Below are 21,893 nucleotides of genomic sequence, written 5' to 3'. Positions count from 1 at the left end.
GATCTTTCCATCACCTGTTTCATTGGAGGTTCTGCTATTCGACCCACCAAAAATCATGTCACAATCCACAATTTGGGAACTGCTGCTATCAGCCATGGCATCAAGCTTGAGTCTTCCACCATCTTCTGGACCCCTTTGGGTAGAACTGCACCTGCGGCAGTACAATATTTGGTAATCTCGTCCCAGTAAGATGGTCCAGAAGAATACCATGGTTGATAGTATCAAACATCATTGAGAGGTCCAGCAGAACCATGAGGAACATGTTGAGTTCCTGGTATAGATCATCCACTAAGGCAGGGGTGTCCAAAGTTTTTGGCAGGAGGGCCACATCAGCTCTCTGACACTGTGTCAGGGGCCGGGGGAAAAAATTAATTTACATTTAAAATTTGAATAAATTTGCATAAGTTTACATAAATGAATATATTAAAGATGAACTTATATGGATGAATGAAGGTCTTGCAATAACTCAAGGCCTATAAAAGGCCTTGCACAAAGCAAGGCTGGCCTTTCCTTTGCTGCCGCTGCTGCATCATAGACATGAAACAGCAAGCAGTGGAGGAAGCCCTCATCCCACAGCTCACATGAGAGGTCAGTCGCCCTCACGTTGAGATCAGTTGCATTGGGCCAGAGTGGGCTCCAACAAATCTCCGGAGGGCCAGAGGCTCATTGGAGACTGGGAGCTCCCTGAGGGCCGCATTGAGAGGCCTTGAGGGCCGCAAGTAGCCCCAGGGCCGGGGTTTGGGCAGCCCTGCACTATCAAATCCATGCTGGGAGCAAGATGGTAAAAAATTCAAGATCCGGGAATCTCCTGGGGGACAGTCTGGGGGAAGGATTTTCAGGGATGATCTTGTCAACAGCTAATGCCACTTCCTGATTCTAGAGGTCAATCAGAGCTTCAAAAGAAACATGAACCTTATTGACAAGAAGATCCCCCAGAACCATTAGGAGTTCACTTGGATCCATAATGGGGACAGGGAGAGGGTGGAATGAGGTGGAAACCAGGGTGGGGAGGAGCGGTGGATTGGGGCCAGAAAGGCAGTGGTGTCGATGGCAGTGGTGCTGTCAATGTCCTATTCCTGGCCTCAGTTTGCCTTCCTGGGTCCACTTGGACTTGCATCAGTAAAAGAACAGGTGCTCTGATTAGAGCTATTTGGGCAGTGGAGGCTTATACCCTGACCCCTCTGAGTTTACCCTCTTGCAGTGCACGTAGGATGCAGTGCACGCTCCAGTGATATGGCTGCATTGGCAGAGGATTTAGTAAAGGTAGGGCTGACCTTTTCAGTTTTGTGTGTGTGTGTGTGTGTGTGTGTGTGTGTGTGTGAGAGAGAGAGAGAGAGAGAGAGAGAGAGAGAGACTTTCAGTACATAAAATCAGTAAATACTTTACAGGCAGCAAAATGTGAGTGTATGGATATGAGATGTGACAGATTTTCTTTGTGAGGGAGGAAGTAGTGTGCTCACTAGGTTAGAGTATGTGGTTGTAAAGTTTTTAAAAGTGTATCGTACTTTATGGGTCATTCCTGGTTCTTGGAAATTTGCCACAGTAGATTTACCCAAATTGTTGTCTTTAGATTTTAGAAGTGTCTGACACTGCTTTGCATGAATTTAAATAATTTTGAATAGCTTTGACCAAGGTGGAACTTACTTTTTCCCCCTTAAATATTCCCAAGGAATGCAATAACCAATTCTGATAGGACTAATAAAGGGCCCTTTATGCTTGAAAGAAACTGTAATTTTCTGATTGTTCTACATGCTACCCCTTATTTTTTCACTTTTACATGGTTTTGCTCCGTTGAGACAGATCCCCAAAGATTGCCTCCAGTAGTGCAGATCAAAGCACTGTGTATGAACACCCCAAATACCCAGAGTCATTTCAGAAAAAATTAAACATCCTGTATTTGCTTACCCACTGATCAGGGCACTCTGGATGCTGATAGCAATCAGTATAAACTTTCCCTACTGCTGATGTAATGATGATGAATGCTGTGGCGCTGTTACTTCAGACAGCTCGTCTCAGTGGATGCAAACCACTTGTTAATGAATGGAATACAATTCCAGCAGCATCAAATAGAAACGGGGACAGAAATTTGAAAGAAGGCATCTAGTTAAAAAGGCAAAAAGACAAAACTAACAGACTCAGAAACGTGTGTTTGTTTCAGAAGAAAAATGGTGATAGAATCCCTCCTTGAAAATCTTGCAGACTCTTTTGTGTTTCTAGTTGTCCAAGCAACACACCACATTGGCTCTCTATAAATGGTTCAAAAAGAGCTGGCTTCAGAGTATGTTTTGAAATTGTCTAGTGAGCTGTTTTTTAATGCAGTCTTGATGTTCAAATTCCGGAGTCTCCTTCAGGCCAAGCCCATCAGCATTGGCTCAAATGGTTGATATAACCAAAGTGAGTGGTACAATCCACATAACTGTCACCCTGTGTGCTGTGTGTTGTCATAAGAAACAAAGTTACCTGCACTTCCTAAGGAAACTTCTTGTGCTCCCATTGGTGCAACACAGTACTGTAGCAGGCGCAGTTGAAGCCACTGTCCAAATAAGCCTGTCTAATCACATGAATTCCAGGGTGTGGTCTGAGGACCCAGACTTGGTTTGCTCATGTCTGGATGGGTGCCTGTCTGGGAGTCCCATGTATGTTACTTTGAGTTCCATGGTAAAAAAATAATGCAAATGGTTACACAGGGCACTGGAACCTCATCCCTGACATCTGAAAATCATGTTCAGTTCTCCCCATTGTTGGCTTCTGATATGCTATCAAATATTACATGTACCTCTGGACTGAATTTGCAGCCTTAAGGGCTAGACTCATCTCCTTTTTGGTCAGGGTTTAAAAACTATACAAAATTACATATTCAGAATGCTGTGCCCAATACCAGTATGGTCTTGTAATTACAGAATATACAAGTCCTCTTTATAATCAGTACCAACTTGAATTTTGCCTTTTGAGACAATAAAAACATCCTGCAGATGGTGGAGTGATGGTGCAGTATGCTCTTGTGTCTCAGCCTAGTCTGTAAGTCATCTGCTGCATATGTCTCTGAATGAAGAGCTTCTGAACAGTCTTCAAGAGTAGCCTCAAACTGATCTGCAATCGGAAGAAAAGACTGCAATCTTCTTACCAGTTGAGTTGATTAACATACTTTCTGGTAGTCTAGGCTAAAAACCAGTTATTAGTATAGGGATCTCCCTCTGAATATACATGAGTGATTACTTGCTTGAGCAGTATAATGTCCAAAAAGTGAACTTTTTAAAGATTGCTGCTCCTCTTCCACTAGTGAATTGCAACATGATTTTTTTTGATCCACAGAAGTGGAACGGTAACCTTGCATGAGTCATATTTGTACCTGCTTAAATAGTCTGAATCCAAGTGAAAACTGTCCAGGTCGGTGTTTCTCAAACTGTGGGTCGGGACCCACTGGGTGGGTCACGAGCCAATTTCAGGTGGGTCCCCATTCATTTCAATATTTTTAACAGGTTAGATTTGATGCTACCATGGTACGTGACTTCATTTGGGGAAATGTTACAGACCTGTACTGTTAACATGTTACTATGTATATTCTTTTAACAATGATAGTCAATGGGACTTACTCCTGGGTAAGTGTGGGTAGGATTGCAGCCTAAGATGATTAAACATTTTCCTGCTTGATTATGTCATTTCTGGTCATGACATCATTTCTAGTGGGTCCTGACAGATTCTCATTCTAAAAAGTGGGTCCCGGTGCTAAATGTGTGAGAATCACTGGTCCAGGTGCATTGAAACAAATGACCAAACCCTGTGTTTCCCCACTGATTTTTGTAAAACTGAGTGTCAGAATCTGGTCTCCAAATATTTGCGATTTACCTTTTAAACATATGCAGACTGAGTGCCTCAAACATACAATGCAGCTGTAGGGTGGGGGGCAATACCGGTCTACAGATTCACTTACCAGCTGGTCACAAGCAAGTACATCTTTTGCTGAGAAATCCTATATTGTTATGGAGTTTTTTATCCTATATTTTTATGAAGGGTAGAGTCTCTCCCCACCTCACACTTTGGAGATGTAGGAAAAACAGCAAAATGCAATAAGTCCACAGATGTTGAGGATGTGACCCTACCTTGCCTCTTCCTATTTTGGGGCTTGACTTGACTTGCACTGTATGCCTAAGGAATTCACACTAGTCTCATAGCTTGGAGAAATAACACATGCAATGAACCTGCCCTTTCTCCAGGGGATATGCTTGGGATCAGCGAACAATACAAACTTGGGCTGGCTACCAAGGCCATTCAAATTGTGTGGATCCCTGCACATACAATATATAGGCAAGCCCCTATATCCACAGGGGTTCCATTCTCCCCCCCCTTGTATGGATAGTGGGGCCCCCAGCATGCCCATTACATTACTTTTGTTGTAGAAGCACTTTCAGCGTGCGTGTTTCTTGCTTAAACAGTCCTACTTAACAGAAGAGCTGATCGTGTAGGCAACTAGCCTGCATGCTACAGAGATACTTACAGGAAGCAGGATCTCCTGTTTCCTGTTATTCACCCTCTAGAGTGCAGGCTGGTTTTCTGCACATTTGGCTCTTCAGTTAAGCAGGACTGTTTAAGTAAAACAAAGTCAATGTAATGGGCATGGATACCGGGGGGGGGGGGGGGCTGCCTGTATAAGTCCTTTAGATGAATGTCTCTTCATTGACATTATTACTATATAGATGTAACAAAGTATCTTTAGTGTTGTAATTTTGGTGTATATTCAAGTGAATCACAGTATTTTCTCTTCTTCAATGAACTCTTTTTCATTGAGCATTCTAACAACTTGTCCATTTCAATTTAACCATATTTTGGTGGAAGCTTGCATTTTAATGTTTTGAAAAGCTGAGGCACACCTGCAAGCAGGTTGCTGGCCGTGGAGGGATTAGCCTGAAAGTGGGGCTCAGATTAATTTGTTGAATGGACTCAGGCCTGCGGGAAAAATTGCAAAAGATTCAGGCATGGTTGACTGGAAAAAGACCATGACTGTTTGCTTTCACAGAGGAATGTTTATCCCTCTATTTTACCTATGAAAGTTCAGGATTGTGTTTTCTCTTGGCTGCAGCCCTCATTCTTATGCATATACCGGCAAGGGATCATTGCATAAGAAACTAGATTTCCAGTGTTTGAAAGTGAGATTTACTTTGGAAAAATGGAGGTGTCTGAGAAGGTAATTGACATGCAATTGCAAAATAAGAGAATTTTTGCCCTGCAGAACTTGATAAGGTTATATGTTAGTGGGAATAAACATGCACATAGTTCACAATCGTTAATTTTAACTGTTAGAGTTATAAATTTATCTGGATATTGTTACAAAGGCTTTACAAAAGAGAGCTGGCCCATTCCTTCTGAGATAAGTGAATGGCTGTTCCAGATACTAAACATCCAGTTTGTGTGGATCTGGACATACCCCATGTGATTAAGAATATGTATGTACCTTGAACATGTAATTCCTTTTCCTTGTGCCTGAGCAAAGTTGCTTCCTTGTGTGGACAGCAGAACAGTATTTTCAATGTGGGTAGATAGCTTGGATAAACTGTCCCCATGCAAATAAGCAACACTGCCTGGTTGTGAGGTGTCAGGACTTATTTGGATGATACATTCCAGTTTTCTCTGTTAGGGACAGTCCTATTTTTCTGGAAGCTGTTGCTGGTAAAGCAGTCCCTTTTTAGAACCTATTTTGTGTTTTGAGAATATTTTTTAGAAGCCTTTTGTATAAGTTGCTAGAGTTCACCATTCTTTACGTTTCACATTCCCACTTTTCCTGGGATTTCCGGAAGTTAAATCTCTGAGTTGGGGGAGAAAGAGAGCAGATGCTGCTTGTTTCTAGTGCAGGGGTCTCTAAACTTTTTGGCCGAAGGGCCGCATCAAATATCTGGCACAGTGTTGCTGGCAAAAAAATTAAATATAAAATTTAAATAAATGCATTAGAGATGGAACTTAGATGAATGAATAAATGGGCTCAAATGCCCAGGATTTCACCAAGCACCAACAAGAAATAAAGCACCCACTTAAATAGACCCCCATTTGCTCATCCCACAAGCACAACTCTGGTTGTATTTGGTCAACTGGGCCAGGGGATCAGAGACTGTCTGGATAGAGGCTGGCCGTGAGCCACATCTGGCCCCTGGACCGGAGTTTGGGGACCCCTGTTCTAGTGTATAGTGCATGTTCATGTAAATACATGTGTATTAACACTGAAACAATATGTGCCACAAACAATATGCGTGAAATGGCAGGCTAAGTTCATCTAAACATGTTATGGGACAATTGTTTTTCTGTTGTGCCATTTCTGACAGTTCAAACATACTGCTTGCTTTTTAATCAGTGCAGGTTAGGCTGTTGCATAATAAATGAACATTACATAAGTATTCAAAAAAGATCCTTCAGCAATATGAAATGGTGAGATTTTGCAGTGCTCAGCCAGTGAATCTATAAATGAGATAACCAAGGCATGGATCTGAAACAGAAATGGGCACACATGGTACACCAGCTGAAGCTGGGCCAAAGTACTCTGGGCAATGGCTGCCACTGTACATTCAGGATCTAGGCCATGTCCAAGACTACCAAAGGGCATGCAGCTGCATCAACAGGTTGACGTATTGCAAGACATATTGCAAGACCTAGCAGGTCTTCTCACCAGAAGAATCTGTCTTGTCTGGATTTTATTTAATCTTGTTTGCCTTCATTCAGCCCCTCAGTGAGTCCAGCACTAGTTCAGAGCCTCTGCCAAGCTAGAGTATGAGATAGATAAAAGTGTAATTATTTGCAACTGTGAAGTGTTTTGCAAAATATTTATCTCTTGCTATTGACTTGTATTCAAGATGAGAGCTTCAACAGATGCTGTGGTCATTTTAGGATTTGTTGTATGGAAGAGCTTCTGGTTTAGGGATTAAGAGTCTGATGTTCTAGGGGAGAATATCCTAGGGGATCAGTTTCTTAGGGGCATTGACATTTTAGGGTGCAATCCTAACCAAATTTCTAGCACTGGCATAGCTGTGCCAGTTGGGCAAGTGCTGCATCCTGTAGTTGGGGGGCAGTCATGGAGGCCTCCTCAAGGTAAGGGAATGCTTGTTCCTTTACCTCAGAGTTGCATTGCCCTTACCTTGGTGCTGGAAAATTGATTAGGATTGTGCCCTAAGTCTTTTATGACCAGGCAGGAGGTCAAAGATAGCTCCTTTCTCAAAGATAACATCTGAAGGTCGCCAGTTCAAGGCCACTGGCAGCTCCTTGAATGGCGAGACCTTGAAGAAGCTGAAAAGCTGAGCTGAATTATTCCACCTGCTCTTTGGTGTGAGCGAAGAAGAGTCTTGGCTGCCCTTCAAGTGAGAGATGAAGGAGCTGCTTGTCAGCCAGCATGGGAGGCAACTGATGACCAGAAGTGATACCAGACCATGAAAAGTCCATCTGAAATGTTGTGTGGTTCTTGAAAGATAGAACCTTTCTGTTATTATAAAAATCTCCTCGGGGGTTTAGAGAGAGCCTGCCTATGTGAACCGCCTTGAATAAAGTCAGAGTAGTAATCTGATGACCAGAAAGGCGGTATATAAATACAGGTCCAGCCTATTTATACACGGATTTTTTATACACGGATTTGACTCAACATGAATGGCCCCTGCAAATGAGAACGAATGTGCTGATCCCTGGAGAAGGGGAAAATGCACCCCTTTAAAATCAGTTTAAATAACTGAACAGTCCTTTAACAATAGCCTCCTTAATGAGAGGGGGGGGCAAGGGCAGCTGGCTGACAATCCATCAATCCTTCTCTCTCCAGCGGCCCCTCCCTTCCCCCTGAGCACATTTGCATTGGTGAAGGGAGGGGCTGAGTGAAGTGGTTGGAGGAGGACTGATTGATGGATTGTCTTCTTAATGACTCTTATCTTAGAGTCAAAAAGTCAGCAAGGCTGTTTTTCAATCACTGGAGCAAAGAAACTTTGTTTATTAAATTGATTTGCTATAGTGCATTTTTTGCCATCCACATGAGTGCTTGGAACAGAACCCACGCGAATAATTAGTCTTAGCCTGTACTAGTATTATTATGATTAAGCAAAAAGGGGGGTTACCTTTGCATATCCTGTATGACTGCCAGGTTCAAATCCTGTGGTACACTGCCTTGGAAAAATAAATGAAACTTTTCAGTAAACTTGCATATGATTAGGCTCATAGTTAAGTGAACTAAAACAAAACTTTATAAGTACCTCCACTTTGTTTACTATAAGGCAGACACAGTCTTACACAATTGCTGCTTACTGCTTTGAAAGTGTGCCTGTTTATGTCCACTGAGCGAGAAGCAAAGAACTTATTTCGGTGATAGGAAGATGGCAGTCAGAACTCTTTATTTTGTATTGCTACTTAGCCCAGTGCCCCATGGTTATTCTTTGCACTTTTACATATACATTTGAAATCTAAAAATGATGTGTTCTATCATATCATTACATAATGAATTTGGAGCATAGAATTTAGGTTTTGTTTTTGAAGGGTGGTTTGAGCACAAGAATGCCAAGCCGTGCTTAACTGTTTCTCCCACCAACTCCTTCGGTGTGTTTGACTGGCTGGAGAATACCTCCCTGTTGTTTACTTGCTTTAATGGGGCAGCAGTAATGCTCTGAATGATGGAGGGGGGGCTGAGAGGCAGTATTTCCTCGCCCTCTCAGTTATCTCTGCTGCTAATATCTTCTGAGGTAGTATAATATGTGAAATTAAGCCTTGAAAATGGTAAGGAATTTCATGCTCTCCCTCCTTGTTTTCTCCTAAAAATGAACTATAAGTATGTATTGATCAGGCAATGGCAGGTAATGAGGAGGAACCTTTCTTATACCTCTCTTTTGCTTAAGTTACTGGTAGGTGTTTCAGGCTATAACCTTTATGGTAAACTGGGGTGAAATATGCAGGCTGCTTGCTAGAAAGGTTCTGGGCTGAGCAACTGTTACCCTGCACATGCCTGATCTCATCTGATCTCAGAAGCTAAGCAGGGTCAGGCCTGGTTAGTACTTGGATGGGAGACCGCCTGGCAATACTGGGTGCTGTAGGCTTATACCATAGTCTTTCGAGACTGAAGGTTGCCAACCATACTGTGGGAACGTTGCGAGTCAAGATAACATAAAGAAAACTTAAATATAGACTATATGTTTAAAGTAATTTTTAAATCAGATAACTGTTTTGAAAGTGTCAAATGCCCAAATCCTTTCCAATTCCTGTGCTTTTGTGTCTGTTGGCCAGAATACTAGAAGTCAGGAACAGACTTATTTTTTGTTGAGGAACTTGGCTTTCCTCATAAGTATCATGACTTGAGGTGTTGTTTTTTTCCTTCAAAACTTAATGCTAAAAGTTGGAGGGCTTGTTCTATCTCTGGGGTGTGGGTGTCAGCTCTCCTACATGGATATATCCCTGTGAGTATGGAACTCCAATGTAGCTAAAATGTTTAACTTTTGCTTTGTTTCAGTAAAAAAGCAAGTGGACCTGGACAAATGTGTGGAAGCTGACAAATAGTGTCTTATGGGAAGATTTGAGGAAAGAAATGATAAATAGTTAACTAGAATATTCAGTTGAAACAGTCGCAGAATGCAGGGGTGGCATCAGCAGTTGGTTAGGTCAGGTATTGACCAAGGACCCACGCCATCAGAGGGCCCATCTGACTTGAACCCTGTGCTGATTGTTGATAGTGGCAGCATCAGGTGGTGTGCAAGAGGTGCCATGGAGGACCAAATGCAGGGCTTTACTTTTGACCCACAGCACTGATTTAATGTGTCATTTTCAGGACTTTATCATTTCGGATTGCAGGTGAAGGAATTATAAGCATTTAAGACTTCCTCATATTACAAAAACAGCTACCCAGCACCTCTTGTCTTATGCAGGGGTTGTGTTCTTGAAGATGAGCACATATTTAAAAAATGAGTAAATTGAAAATTAATACTGAAACCCAATTTATGCACACAAATTTTCAAAACATTATAAAACTTCCAAATCTCCTGCATATTCGGCTGGCTTTGTGTATATACTTTTTGATTTTTAAAGTGTGCTATTTCAAACATTTGTAAATCAATCTTATGTGAAACAAGAGAGGTACCTGTACATGTAAAAATACATTACAGTCCTTACTAAAGAGTATTATTTCAGGCAATAGAATGGGCAATAGTAAACATAGACTTTGAAAATTGCATATATACCTGAATATATGTTCCCTGTAAAGGAGATATAGATGGAGATTGTATAACATAAACATTCATATTTCTTGGTCTTCAAACCATATGCCAAGGGGAATTTCATAAGATGGCTGTTTGGTGGCATCTGTGTAATGTGGAAATAATGGAATCTGAGCCTGAGGGTGGAAGTTTACAAAAGTGAACCAGTTCATTTTCCCACCCAAAGAATCTTTGAAATTTGGTGTTGTATGAAACGAATGGAATTCTCAAATTTAAAAAAAAAGTCCTCATAAGAACTTAGGAGGATCCTGCTAGATCAGGCCAAAGGCCTGTTTAGTTCAGCATCCTGCTTTCCACAATGGTTGACTAGATACAGATGTCTGAAAATGAGATGAAGGCATGGTTTGGTTTGGTTGGCAACCTTCAGTCTCGAAAGACTATGGTATAAGCCTACAGCACCCGGTATTCCCAGGCAGTCTCCCATCCAAGTACTAACCAGGCCTGACCCTGCTTAGCTTCCAAGATCAGACGAGATCAGGCACGTGCAGGGTAACAGTTGCTGCCTTCTCTAAACCATGCTCCTCTGCATTTCCTCTATGAGTTTGGCTAAATCTATTTTAAAGCCATCTAAACTAGTGTTCATCACTATATCTTGTCATAGCAAATTCCTCATTAATTGTGCAGTGTTTCTCCAAGGTTTATGGCAGGAATTGTTACCAGATGCCAAGGATTGAACCTGGGACTTTCTGCCTGGAAAGTATCTGAACTCCTACTGAGCTGTGGCTTTCCCCCATCTTCTTGGGTAGATGTGTTGATAGGTGGGTCCCAGTGCAGATGAAGATGGGGTCTAGCAATAGCCTCTGTTCTTCATAGCTTACTTTCTGACTAGGAAGTGCCCTAGCTTGCTGTTGTGTCTTTGCAAGGAAGACACAAATGAAAGTGTTTTAAAATGATACATCTGTATTTCTCAGAGCAAAAAGTGATGGAAACTGTTGTGGGGCACCAAAGGGTCAGTGAACACCATTCCTTCTAAGGGGTCAGCCCTCTGGCAAGTCACAGTGCCACATTTGGATGTTTGACAGTGTTATAGTCATCGGACTTCTGGTTTGCTGAGCTGAGATTTGCACGGCTGCTCTGCTGCCCCCCCCCCAATAGCAGGAACACTGCTGCTGAGGCAACCCAATTGAGAAGGCCTTGATTAAAACTCAAACCAATGGTGCCCATGCTGCCAGTCATAGAGTTCCTTGTGACGGCAGGGAATGGGTGGTACATCAGTTTCATTTTTTTCCACTTCTGGTTGTAAAATGTCAACAATTGTCACTGTCATTAGTTCCTTTGTTTTACAGGTTCTAAGTTCAATAGATATCAATATTGGATTACCTGTATAATGCTTACTTGAACAGGTTGTCATGTGTCAAGTTCAAGTAACACACTAGAAATACTACAATTATTTGCAGTATTTCATGGATTGTTGTTGGCTGGTATCTTGAATCGATACATAGCTGTGCAGAGAATTTTACCCTTTAGGAAATGTGCAGGTTTTAAATTTATGTTGCATAGATGTCAAAACTCTGGAAAGAAGGTGGAGCAATTCAGCGGGTCAAACTACATGCAACAACAAATGCACAATGTGAGCTTGTGTTATCTCCTTGATTTTTCTCAGTAGTGCTCAGTGGGGGTGCAAAATATGGCAAAACCACAACAGAGCACAGGAGCTTTAGGACTCTGGTTCTGTGACTGTGATCCCCTGTCCTAAAACCCTCTTTATCCCTGCCGTGGTTTTGGCTCCCCTTGCATACTGTTTTCAAAAACCAAAAAGAAAACACAATTCCCATTTTATATATTTTATTTAAGATCTAGTTTGACTCTAAGACAGTGGTTCTCAACCATTATCACCAGAAACACTGGTCAGTGCTTCTCAACCAGTACTTGTATCACTGGTGGTACTTGCAGGACCCCCAGACACCCACCACCTGGCAGCAAGATCGGCAATGCAATGGGACAAGTAGCAGTAGGAGGCTCAGCTCAGTGGGCAAGCTCCAGCATGCGCTTTTTGCACTTTCAAAAAAGTCCTTCCATTTTCCTTGAACCTCTTACTGGTGTTTGTAGTGTTGCAACTGGCTTCCCAAACGGGAAGTAACTGACAATGACATCTTTGCTCAGTTAATTCTGGTGGTACTTTCAATAGTTGGACCATAGGAAGTGGTAAGTCAAAGGGCAAATGTTGAGAAACGCTGTTCTAAGAGATACAAGATGAATGAATTGTGAACAGCAATTGACCCCAAGAGTAGATGGTGAAAGGTAGAATAACAGTATGAGTTCCTTGTAGGGATTACCATTTTAAATGTGTTGTTTAGATAAAGGAATCCTACTGTTACTAGTTATCACTCCCTGCCGTCTCTTTCTTTCTCTGGTTTTTCGCGGGTGTGGTGCTCTAATCACCCTTTTTAGAGTTACATTTCTAAAACAAACAAAATGAACTGTTTACTTGATCAACTTTGAAGATATAATTCACTGTGGTGTAGTTGGACTGATGTAAATGTTGAAGTTTAAATATTTGGATTTACAGTTAACTGTATGATCAGTTCAGCTTCTACTATATAGTTCCAAACTGAGGAGAGGGGTTGAAGACTTGGCTTTTTGTCAAATCACTTAGATTATTTTTAGTTCTCTTTAAAAAAAATATTTTTTTTTTGGGTGAAGCAAGGTAGCACATAATATTTTAACATAATCTGTAACATACAGAATCAGTATGCAATAAAATCCAAAAAAGAACTAAACGGGCTAAAATACTAACACATCTTAGACAGATGACAAATTACACAGGCCTACAAAATTGAGGGTCAGAAAAGTTTTCCCCAAACTTTTTGGTGGTTTGATTTGAATTTGGGGTGCCGATTCCAAAAATGGCATCTGTTTTGCCCTTTCACGTCTAGTTTTGGAGATATAGTATAGCCTCTTTAGTGAATGGTTCAAGCAGCTTCCTCATGAGGAAGCTATGGTGTAGGCTGCCATTTTTGGAATTGACTCCCCAAATATACCCAGGAATTGATGTAACGTTTGAGGAAGCAAAATGTGTGTTGGCCTGTGTTATCAGTGGTAAGTGTTCAGAGGGCAGAGAGTTACACAACCAGGGGATCACAACTTTCCCATGATTCCTCCAACTGAGCTTCTGACAGCAGGGGAATGCAGAGCAGTCTTATATGATGATCAGAGGTGATGGGCAGATTCATAAGAGATGAGATGGCCTCTTGGGTATCCTTATCTCAAACCATTTAGGCTGCGGTTTTCAAACTCTCAGGGAGTTTGAGGATCGCAGTAAGTCCTTGGAGGGGAAGGGAGGGAGGCAGTAGGGGTGGGGGGAAGGCAGCATTGCTAAGGGGAAGGGGGCTGCAGGGATTGGCATTTATTTACCAGTCGCTGCAGCAGTCTCCTGGGGGTGTGGGGAGCCCTGCATGACCCTCTGGACGGCTCCCCAGCCTTCAAAAAGTGAAAGTGGCGTGATCATGCTTCACTTCTGGTTTTGCAGAGGCAGGGTGTGATCTCTCCGCTTTCACTTTCTGAAGGCTGGGGAGCCCTGTGGATGCTTGTGCAGGACTCCCTGCACCCTGGGAGGCTGCTGTAGGGATTGGAAAGTAAATGCCAGTCCCTGCAGCCCCCTTAGTGATGTGATCCTGGGGATCGTGTTGCTGCCTTCCCCCCTGCCCCCGCTGCCTTCCCTGCTCCTAAGCAGGCACTTACTGCAGTCCTCAAACTCCCTGAGAACACTTCCAAGGTAGTGCTGAGAAGGACCATGTTCCCCTCTGGGAAATGTAGTGTCTCCCCACCCTGAAATCATGTCAGTGCTACACATAGTCATGCCTTGGCTGTACATGTGGGGTAGGTTCAAACTGCAAACAGAAACTCATCATTGCATAGGTCACCCTTGCACCTAGATAGGGTTCTGTGTGCTAACCAACAGCTCTCTCACTGACTTACCTCAAGTCAGTGTGACCTCAAGTTACCTCTGATCTAAAACTACTTCCTATTTTCCCTAAAAACCTAAAGCAACTTGGGATCGGCGATGAGGGCTTTTTACGACAGCTGGGGAGGAGATCAGAGGGGGTTAGAGACGTGGGTTTCGCTCTCTGTCCAGCTGCTTTGGGAGTCTGGTCCAGGACACAAGACAGGGTATACAGGTCCAACCTTGTTATACACGGATTTTTTATACACAGATTTGACTAAACAGGAATGGCCCCTGCAAATGAGAAGGAATGTGCTGATCCCTGGAGAAGGGGAAAAATGTGTTCCTTTGAAATCACAGTTTAGAAAACAACTTTTCTTACTGTTGTAGAGAGATAGTCATGCAAGTGATCATGCCATTCTTCAGCTGAGCCAGGCAAAAGCAGGGGTTCTAATTGCTGACTGCCTCTCTACAGTGAGAAAAAACTGTTCTAAAACAGAATTGTAAAGGGATGCACTTTTTAATTTTTTTTTAAACTGCTTTATTTAACACATTTTATGGTATCTCCAGGGAGTCGCAGAATCAAACCCCTGCGGATGCAGGGCACAACCTTATTCCATTAGGAGCAATGGGTCTTTAAATCTATTTTTCCACTGTTTTTTATCCACTGATTTTTTTTTTTAATCCACTAGGGCTGTGGTTTTCAAACTCTGGGAGTTTGAGGATTGCAGTAAGTCCTTGCAGGGGAGGGGAGGGAGGCAACAGGGGCGAGCGGAAGGCAGGGACTCAGGGGGCTGCAGGGACTTGGATATACTCACCAGTTCCTACAGCAGTGCCCTGGGGTTGCGGGGAGTCCTGCGCGAGCAAGTGGAACGCGATTGCTCCACTTTCCCTTTCTGCAGGCTGGGGAGCCCTGCAGATGCTCGTGCAGGGCTCCCCGCACCCCCAGGATGCTGCTGCAGGGATTGGTGAATACATCCCCGTCTGTGCAGCCCCCTGAGTGACGCAATCCTGGAGATCGCGTTGCTGCCTTCCCCCCTGCCGCCGCCCCTTAAGGGGGCAGAGACCAGAGCCCTCAGGCTGAAGCATCACAACGCCCCAGTCTGAATACCACCGCACTAGGGGTTCTGTTCCGGAACCGTAGTGGCTAACAAGGGGTGACCTGTATATTGAGTAAGCTGGCACCGATCACGCGCACTCTCAGCCTCACTTTCCCTTTCAGGATTATTGTGAAGATAAAATAACTTTTATGTTACACTGATTACTAACCTGAGCCCCTGGAGGCAAGATGCAGGTACAAAGGCAATAAAGTTGATTTAATGGATTTTATGACATGTCCTGTAGATTGCTAATGCCAATATGCAGCTTACTCTTTTGGGGGGAAGAGTATGATGATGTGGTTTGTGTGGGTGTGGTCTTTCCCCCCTTTTTCTGCCTTTTGAAGTGTTGCATGTCTATTGTTTTGTTCAGGTATTAGCACGAAGATTGCTGAAGTAATGAGAAGTCATCATGGAAGCCCAGTCCCATAGCTCTACCACAAGTGAGAAGAAAAAAGTTGAGAATCCCATAGTGAAATGCTCCAGTCGAACAGATGTCAGTGAGAAAGCTGTTGCCTCCAGCACAACATCCAATGGTGAGTAACAGCAGGGATTTACTAGCAGCCAAACATGCAGTAATTTAATGTGTGCTGCATTTCATGTGAATTGAGCTTTTGCACCTGGATTCAGTGTTTGTTCTGAGGAAAGACTCGAGCAAGCAGTGTGTGTGGGGTGGGGGACAGGTGGGGACAACTGGGAAGGAGTGTGTATGTTGTGTGGAATACAGTGAGCCTTGTTCTGGCATTAAACCTTGTCTTTTTTCCAAATTATCTAATTTGAGTTGTAAATAGTGATGTTATTTATTATGGGAAGTTCCTGTTGTGGCATTTTGGAAAACCTTCATGATTAACTTGGAAAGTATTCAAAATTCTTTGCATTTTACCATGGAAATTGCTAACCCTAGTTAGATAATTGGTTAGTACAAAAGTGACCTTGTCAAAAATTAATGGTAAGGTTTTTGTTGTTGGTTTTTCTTAAAAAGAAACTAGTCCATTGTAAACATCAGCCTTCCTGAATCTACACCTCCTGGATTTTTTTAACAACTTAAGACAAAGCAATTGACTTACAAAGAAAAATTTCTCAGTTTAGAAATGAGCTTAGTTTAGTTTGGAGAAATTAACTGAATTCCCTCCAGTGCGCCTTTTTCTTGCTTGGTAACTTAACATGCACACTGTCTTAAATATTTTTGTATTTTGTATTTGAGAATAATTGTATTCTCTTTTTCTCTCCATACTCTCTTTATGGTTTCAATTCAGAAAGACTAAAGTAATTGTTCAAAACCTCTTACAGTCATTTTACCACATTTATCCACAAAATGGCCAAAGATTCACAACCTGTGACTTTGGACTGATGTTGTTAGTGTAGTTTCAGAAATGTATCAATGGCATGATTTTTTTTTTTTTTAAGGAGTCTGCCTCCTTTCCACTGTCCTAGGATTCCTGTTGGATGTCTGTTTCATTTAGATTCAGTCAAGCTATATTGTGTGCCTCCTGTCATCTGAAATATGAATTCCTATGAGTAATGTTTGGAATAGTTCAACTGCTTTGCTGATAGGCATACTGGTGTGCCAGACTTTAATTGCGTATACCAAGTGAACCTGATGTTTACATACAGATAAAATTTCACAAGGAATAGGATGAAAAAATGCATAGCTGATTGAGAGCCCAATCCTAGGCATGTCTACTCAGAAATAAGTCCTATTAGAGTCAATGGATCTTACTCCCAGGAAATTGTGGATAGGATTGGGCTGCGAGTTAATAGAAAACTACTGCAGCAGCACTCTAGCAAACCGGTAAGTTGCCACTTGGTAACTTCTTGTATTGGTGGTTAGATGTATCTCTAGAACAGGCAGGTTTCCCCTCCCCCCTCAGAGCACACATAAGCAGGAAATAGTGTGTGGACTGTATTACCCAAAATGTTGTTGATGGTTTCTCACAGAATGTACTTGGAGTTCAGGTGTTGTCATAGATAGCTATCAGGTGTACTGTTTTAATTAAATACAACATGGAGTTCTGTGGTATCCTAAAAGACTAATACATCTATTGGGTATAAGCTTATGTGAACCAGAACTCCCTTGAGCAAGCACTCTGGAATCTGGTGACTCACTTCTATTTCTTTCTGCTGGATGATCTGATACAGAAGAATCTCCACAAACTCTATGGGATTCTTACGCTTGCATAATCTGCAATGTGGGAACCCTTCTGAGCTGTCTAACTTGATTTTGCCTCCATGTATTTAGGGACGAGAAGCCTGTTTTGCTTCTCTTATGTTCTACCAGTGGATATGCTGCTTCTAACTTTAAAGCTGGGAAGACCCATTAGGAGCTTGCCTTTTATATTTTCATTGCATCTTGATGGCTTGAGAACAGGGGTCTCCAAAGTTTTTAGCCAGAGGGCCGCATCAAATACCTGGCATGGTGTTGAGGGCTAGGAAAAAAATTAAATATAAAATTTATATAAATAAATTAGAGATAGAACTTAGATGAGTGAATAAATGAATGAAAGGGCTTATTCGTTCAACCTCTGTGGCCCTTAGAACACCCTCCAGACACAACCAGAGCATACATCTGTTGGGTATAGATGCTGTTCACAATAGACGTGAACATTCCTGTCATGTTCGGCCAAGTGGGCCAGAGGCTTTCAAGGGACAAGAGGCTGGCCATGGGCCAGATAGAGGCTTGCTGCGGGCCGCATCTGGCCCCTGGGCCAGGGTTTGGAGACCCCTGCTCTAGAACAGTGGTTCTCAAACTTTTTAGTATCAGGATCGACTTTTTAAAACAACACTGTATTGGGACACCCTTAGCTTTACCAAATTTTAAATAAAGATTTTATTTATTTATTTATAAGTAAAATATTATATAATTTCTTAGCTTATAATATATGAGTAATAATATTCAGGCCATCGAACTTCATCTCTCTATACAGGAGGGCCCCCATATCCAGTATCTCTGGATTCACACCTCTGCACACACCCCCTCTGGAAGCGATGGGAGTAGAGCTCACCTCATCTCTGGAGAGGCCTCTGAGCTCTGCAGAGGCCAAGGACATCCATCCTTGGCCAATGCTGAGCTCTGTGGATTATAAAATGCTACTTCCAGTTTCACAGAGAAACCAGAAGTGACTTTTTAATGCCTTATAAGGCATTGGGAGGCCTGGGGAAGCTTGTATTTATGCATGTTTGCAAACTGTAGGAGCTAAGCTCTTAGCAGGGTAATTAGCAGCTAAAGTATCTGATTTTTCAATAGCCTTAGGGCTTGAGGCAATTAGTTTTCTGATCTTTCCATCACCCTTTGGTGACCCACCAAAAATCAGGTTGTAACCCACCAGTTGGTGGTTTGTTGACTGTTCATTGTATGCATGCAATACAAGGACATCTGCAAGAGGGATCTGAAGGCCTTAGGAGTGGACCTCAACAGATGGGAAACCCTGGCCACTGAGCGGCCCGCTTAGAGGCAGGCTGTGCAGCATGGCCTTTCCCAGTTTGAAGAGACACTTGGCCAACAGTCTGAGGCAAAGAGGCAAAGAAGGAAGGCCCATAGCCAGGGAGACAGACCAGGGACAGACTGCACTTGCTCCCAGTGTGGAAGGGATTGTCACTTCCGAATTGGCCTTTTCAGCCACACTAGAAGCTGTTCCAGAACCACAATTCAGAGCTTGATACCATAGTCTTTCAAGACTGAAGGTTGCCTACATGTATGTATTAATATGCAGTACTACTTAGCACTTTTAGATTGTTTGCAGTATTTTATGTACATAATCTCTGTAATCCTTACAATAATTCTGTGGTGTTAACTGCATTGTGGCATGCCTTTCCTGTCAGACCTCAGATACGAAGGGGAATGAATCACAGGCATCTGGTCTTCCTTCCTCCTTTTTGGCAACCTTGATAGGTGCCTCTAAAGGCATTTGTTGGAAAGATTTTCAGATTCTTTTCACTGACGCAATGCCAAACAGTCACAGACCTTTTTAAAAATAGTTTGGAGGCTTTATTTCCACAATAGTAAGTTACCCAAGCCAATTGATTTCAGTTTGGATACAAATGTTCAGTCTTCAGATGCCATCTTGTTTCTCAAAGAACCACACCCCAAAAATCACATTAAATAAAGTGAGATAAACAAGTTACCCATGTGACACTGTATGTCACTTCCACTTCCTTATTGAGCACATTATGACAGGTCTGGTTCATGGTCCCAGCTTTAATTTGGAGGTCATTCTGCCCTGCATCTCAAAGTGTTCTTGGCCCACAACTTTGGTTACACAAGGTCCTGGAATTCTCCCTTTGGAAAAGTTATGATCTACATGTTCTGCCAATCATGATCTCTTTAGGTCACTTTGACATAACTCTCCTATCCTGGTTTTAAGGGGAACAATAGTCATTCTCTTGGCTCCAATTTCAGTTATTTTCTCAAAGAGAAAAGTTAACCCTCTAAAATCTCTATCACATTCCATTCTCAGCTGGTACTTGGCTCTCCACCCCCTGTTCCCTAAATAGGAGTGGCAAGCTGCACACACACAGGAACCGTCCTTTCCCTTCTGTGAGGTTTTTCATGCTGCACCAGTTAGACTGTTGCAACCAGTGTTGCAGGGCATTGTTGGGCACATCAACTCTGTCTCCTGCCATACTGTCCTGTCCACAGACTAGTTGTGGAAGTCCATACCAAAGAAACCCTCCATGTGGATCCTGTGACACCTATATTACCAGATAGTGGAGGGATAGAGCTGTGAGAATAATGCCAAGGCTACTAGCTGAACGACATGTCATGAACGACAGAGGTGACTTTAAACTAACCATGTTAATTTAGTATTGTAGTAGCTTGCAGTATCATTTGTGCAGAGTTAGATGGGGGGAAGGGTAGGCCACTTACTGCCCCCCTTACTAATGGCTTCACCCATTCAGAAATAAATAGGTTTGTCAAGCAGGCATTTAGTTTTAACGGGACTGATTTAAATGGTCTTTCTTGTTCAGGTAGAGTCATCACAAGATGATTTTACCTTGTCCATTTCATGTACTGAATATTTTTTAGGAATGCACTTGCATATGGAGACAGCTGGTGTTTATCATGTTCGAGATCCTGTTAGCTGTCAGACCTTTCCCCAGATCAGCACGCCCAGTTTTCAGACATGTGGTTCTCATGTGTTTGCATACAAGAGCCTTCTTTTCAAATGCAAGTGAAAAGGCATGGTAAAATATACCACGGCCATTGGGGGTCCAGTCTTCTCTGTGACATGTGAAGCAGCCCTTAGTAATATGAGAAAGTTCTCTGTCAGAAAGGGGAACAGAAGATTCTTTTCTAGAGTGAGTCCTCCACCTGGACCACGTTTTAATATTGTCCTAGTGTCTTTGCTTAAAGTCAACAATAAGGGAGTTAAGAAATGATAGAATTAGGCCCAAATCCTAACCAACTTTCCAGCACTGGCATAGTTGTGCCAATGGGGCATGTACTGCATCCTGCTGTTGGGTGGCACTCATGGAGGCCTCCTCCAGGTAAGGGAGTGTTTGTTCCCTTTCTTGGGCACTGCATTGCCCTTACTTTGCTGCTAGAAATTTGGTTAGGTTTTCACCTTTGTCATGTGGCATGAGTTTGCACATCTAAACTCCTTTTGAAAGTGAAGGGAGTTTGTGATATGGTATGATGGGGTGGGCATGTGCCAGTGGTTAAAAGAAAAGCATTAGGGTAATGCAACCCTCTCACAGAGGGTAAATGAGACTACATAAATGAGTTTAAGCGGTGATTTGGCTCTTGGCCAATATGCTTATTTTGATTTACACAAGCTAAGGAGTTGAGGTTACTGCATATGAATTTCCCTCAGGAATATAACTTTTCACATATTGGCCAACAATTTTCTATATAGCAGCATACCTAAAAGCATATGTAAAGGTCCTGATGGGTGCGCTCAGTCCCAGTTTTGTCAAGCAGCAATGTAATAGTCAGGAGCCTGGTAAATGGGGATATGAGTTACCTTTGGGGAGGTGTGAATTCAAATTAACCAGTGTATATATACTGTAGTAGCCTCAGACTCTCAGAGAAAAGATGATTTATAAAAATAAAACATAATTAATTTAAAATATTGAATATTTTCTTTGAATTAACACAAAAAATACTGTTAAAATAAACACCTTCAGCAAAGCACAAGTGTGCAGGATTTAGAACTCAGCCTAAGGGCACAATCCAAACCTGCACTGGAGCAGGCAAGCCAGGAGGCTTGTGCTGCATCCAACGCAGGTTTGTTGGCTGTAGCAGCTCAGCCAGGGCCAAGGGGAAGCTCTACCCCTTACCCCTGGGTAAGGGCTGCTGGTCAAAATGGGTCTTTTCAGAACTGCGCCACCTCTGGAGGTGGCGCAAGTTCGAGGAGAGCAGAGCGACTTGAAGCTGTTCCGTTCTCCTTGGGGACGGGGCTTGGAATCCGGCATAACTGCCGGATCCCAGCCCTGCCCCCGGCTCCCTGCATGCCTGCCCCTGGGGCCGCCCATCACCCGCCCTCCCCCCTGCCCAGCAACGCCCCCTACCGCGCCCCCTCCCACGCCTACCATTGCCGCTTGTGTCAGCATGGACGTGCTTACACAAGTGGCAGCAAGGAAGCCGCCGTGGAGGCTTCTGCCGGCCTCCGTGTGTCGCTACATCTACACGCACCAATGCGGCTTCCTCCCACAGAGGCGCAAACGTGCTTTACGGCACATTTGCGACCCTCCTATGCCGGC

At 42.9% G+C, this 21,893-nt stretch overlaps 1 protein-coding gene and 1 pseudogene across 1 annotated transcript in view; one reads left to right on the top strand and one right to left on the bottom strand.

Annotated features, from left to right (window-relative positions):
• Positions 1 to 10,601: 10,601 nt before the first annotated feature.
• LOC136655149 (5S ribosomal RNA) lies at positions 10,602 to 10,718 on the bottom strand (annotated as a pseudogene).
• A 4,888-nt stretch (positions 10,719 to 15,606) lies between these two features.
• The window catches only part of GLI3 (GLI family zinc finger 3), a 255,390-nt gene continuing 249,103 nt past the window's right edge, over positions 15,607 to 21,893 (top strand). Inside the window, exon 1 of the mRNA XM_066627311.1 lies at positions 15,607 to 15,730. Within this exon, the coding sequence (XP_066483408.1) occupies positions 15,607 to 15,730 (124 nt within the window). The remainder of the gene's footprint in view (positions 15,731 to 21,893) is intronic.

Source organism: Tiliqua scincoides, chromosome 5, assembly GCF_035046505.1.
Source record: "Tiliqua scincoides isolate rTilSci1 chromosome 5, rTilSci1.hap2, whole genome shotgun sequence".
Lineage (NCBI taxonomy): Eukaryota > Metazoa > Chordata > Lepidosauria > Squamata > Scincidae > Tiliqua > Tiliqua scincoides.
Note: the sequence above shows the minus strand (reverse complement) of the source record. Positions and strands in the feature narration are given on the sequence as shown.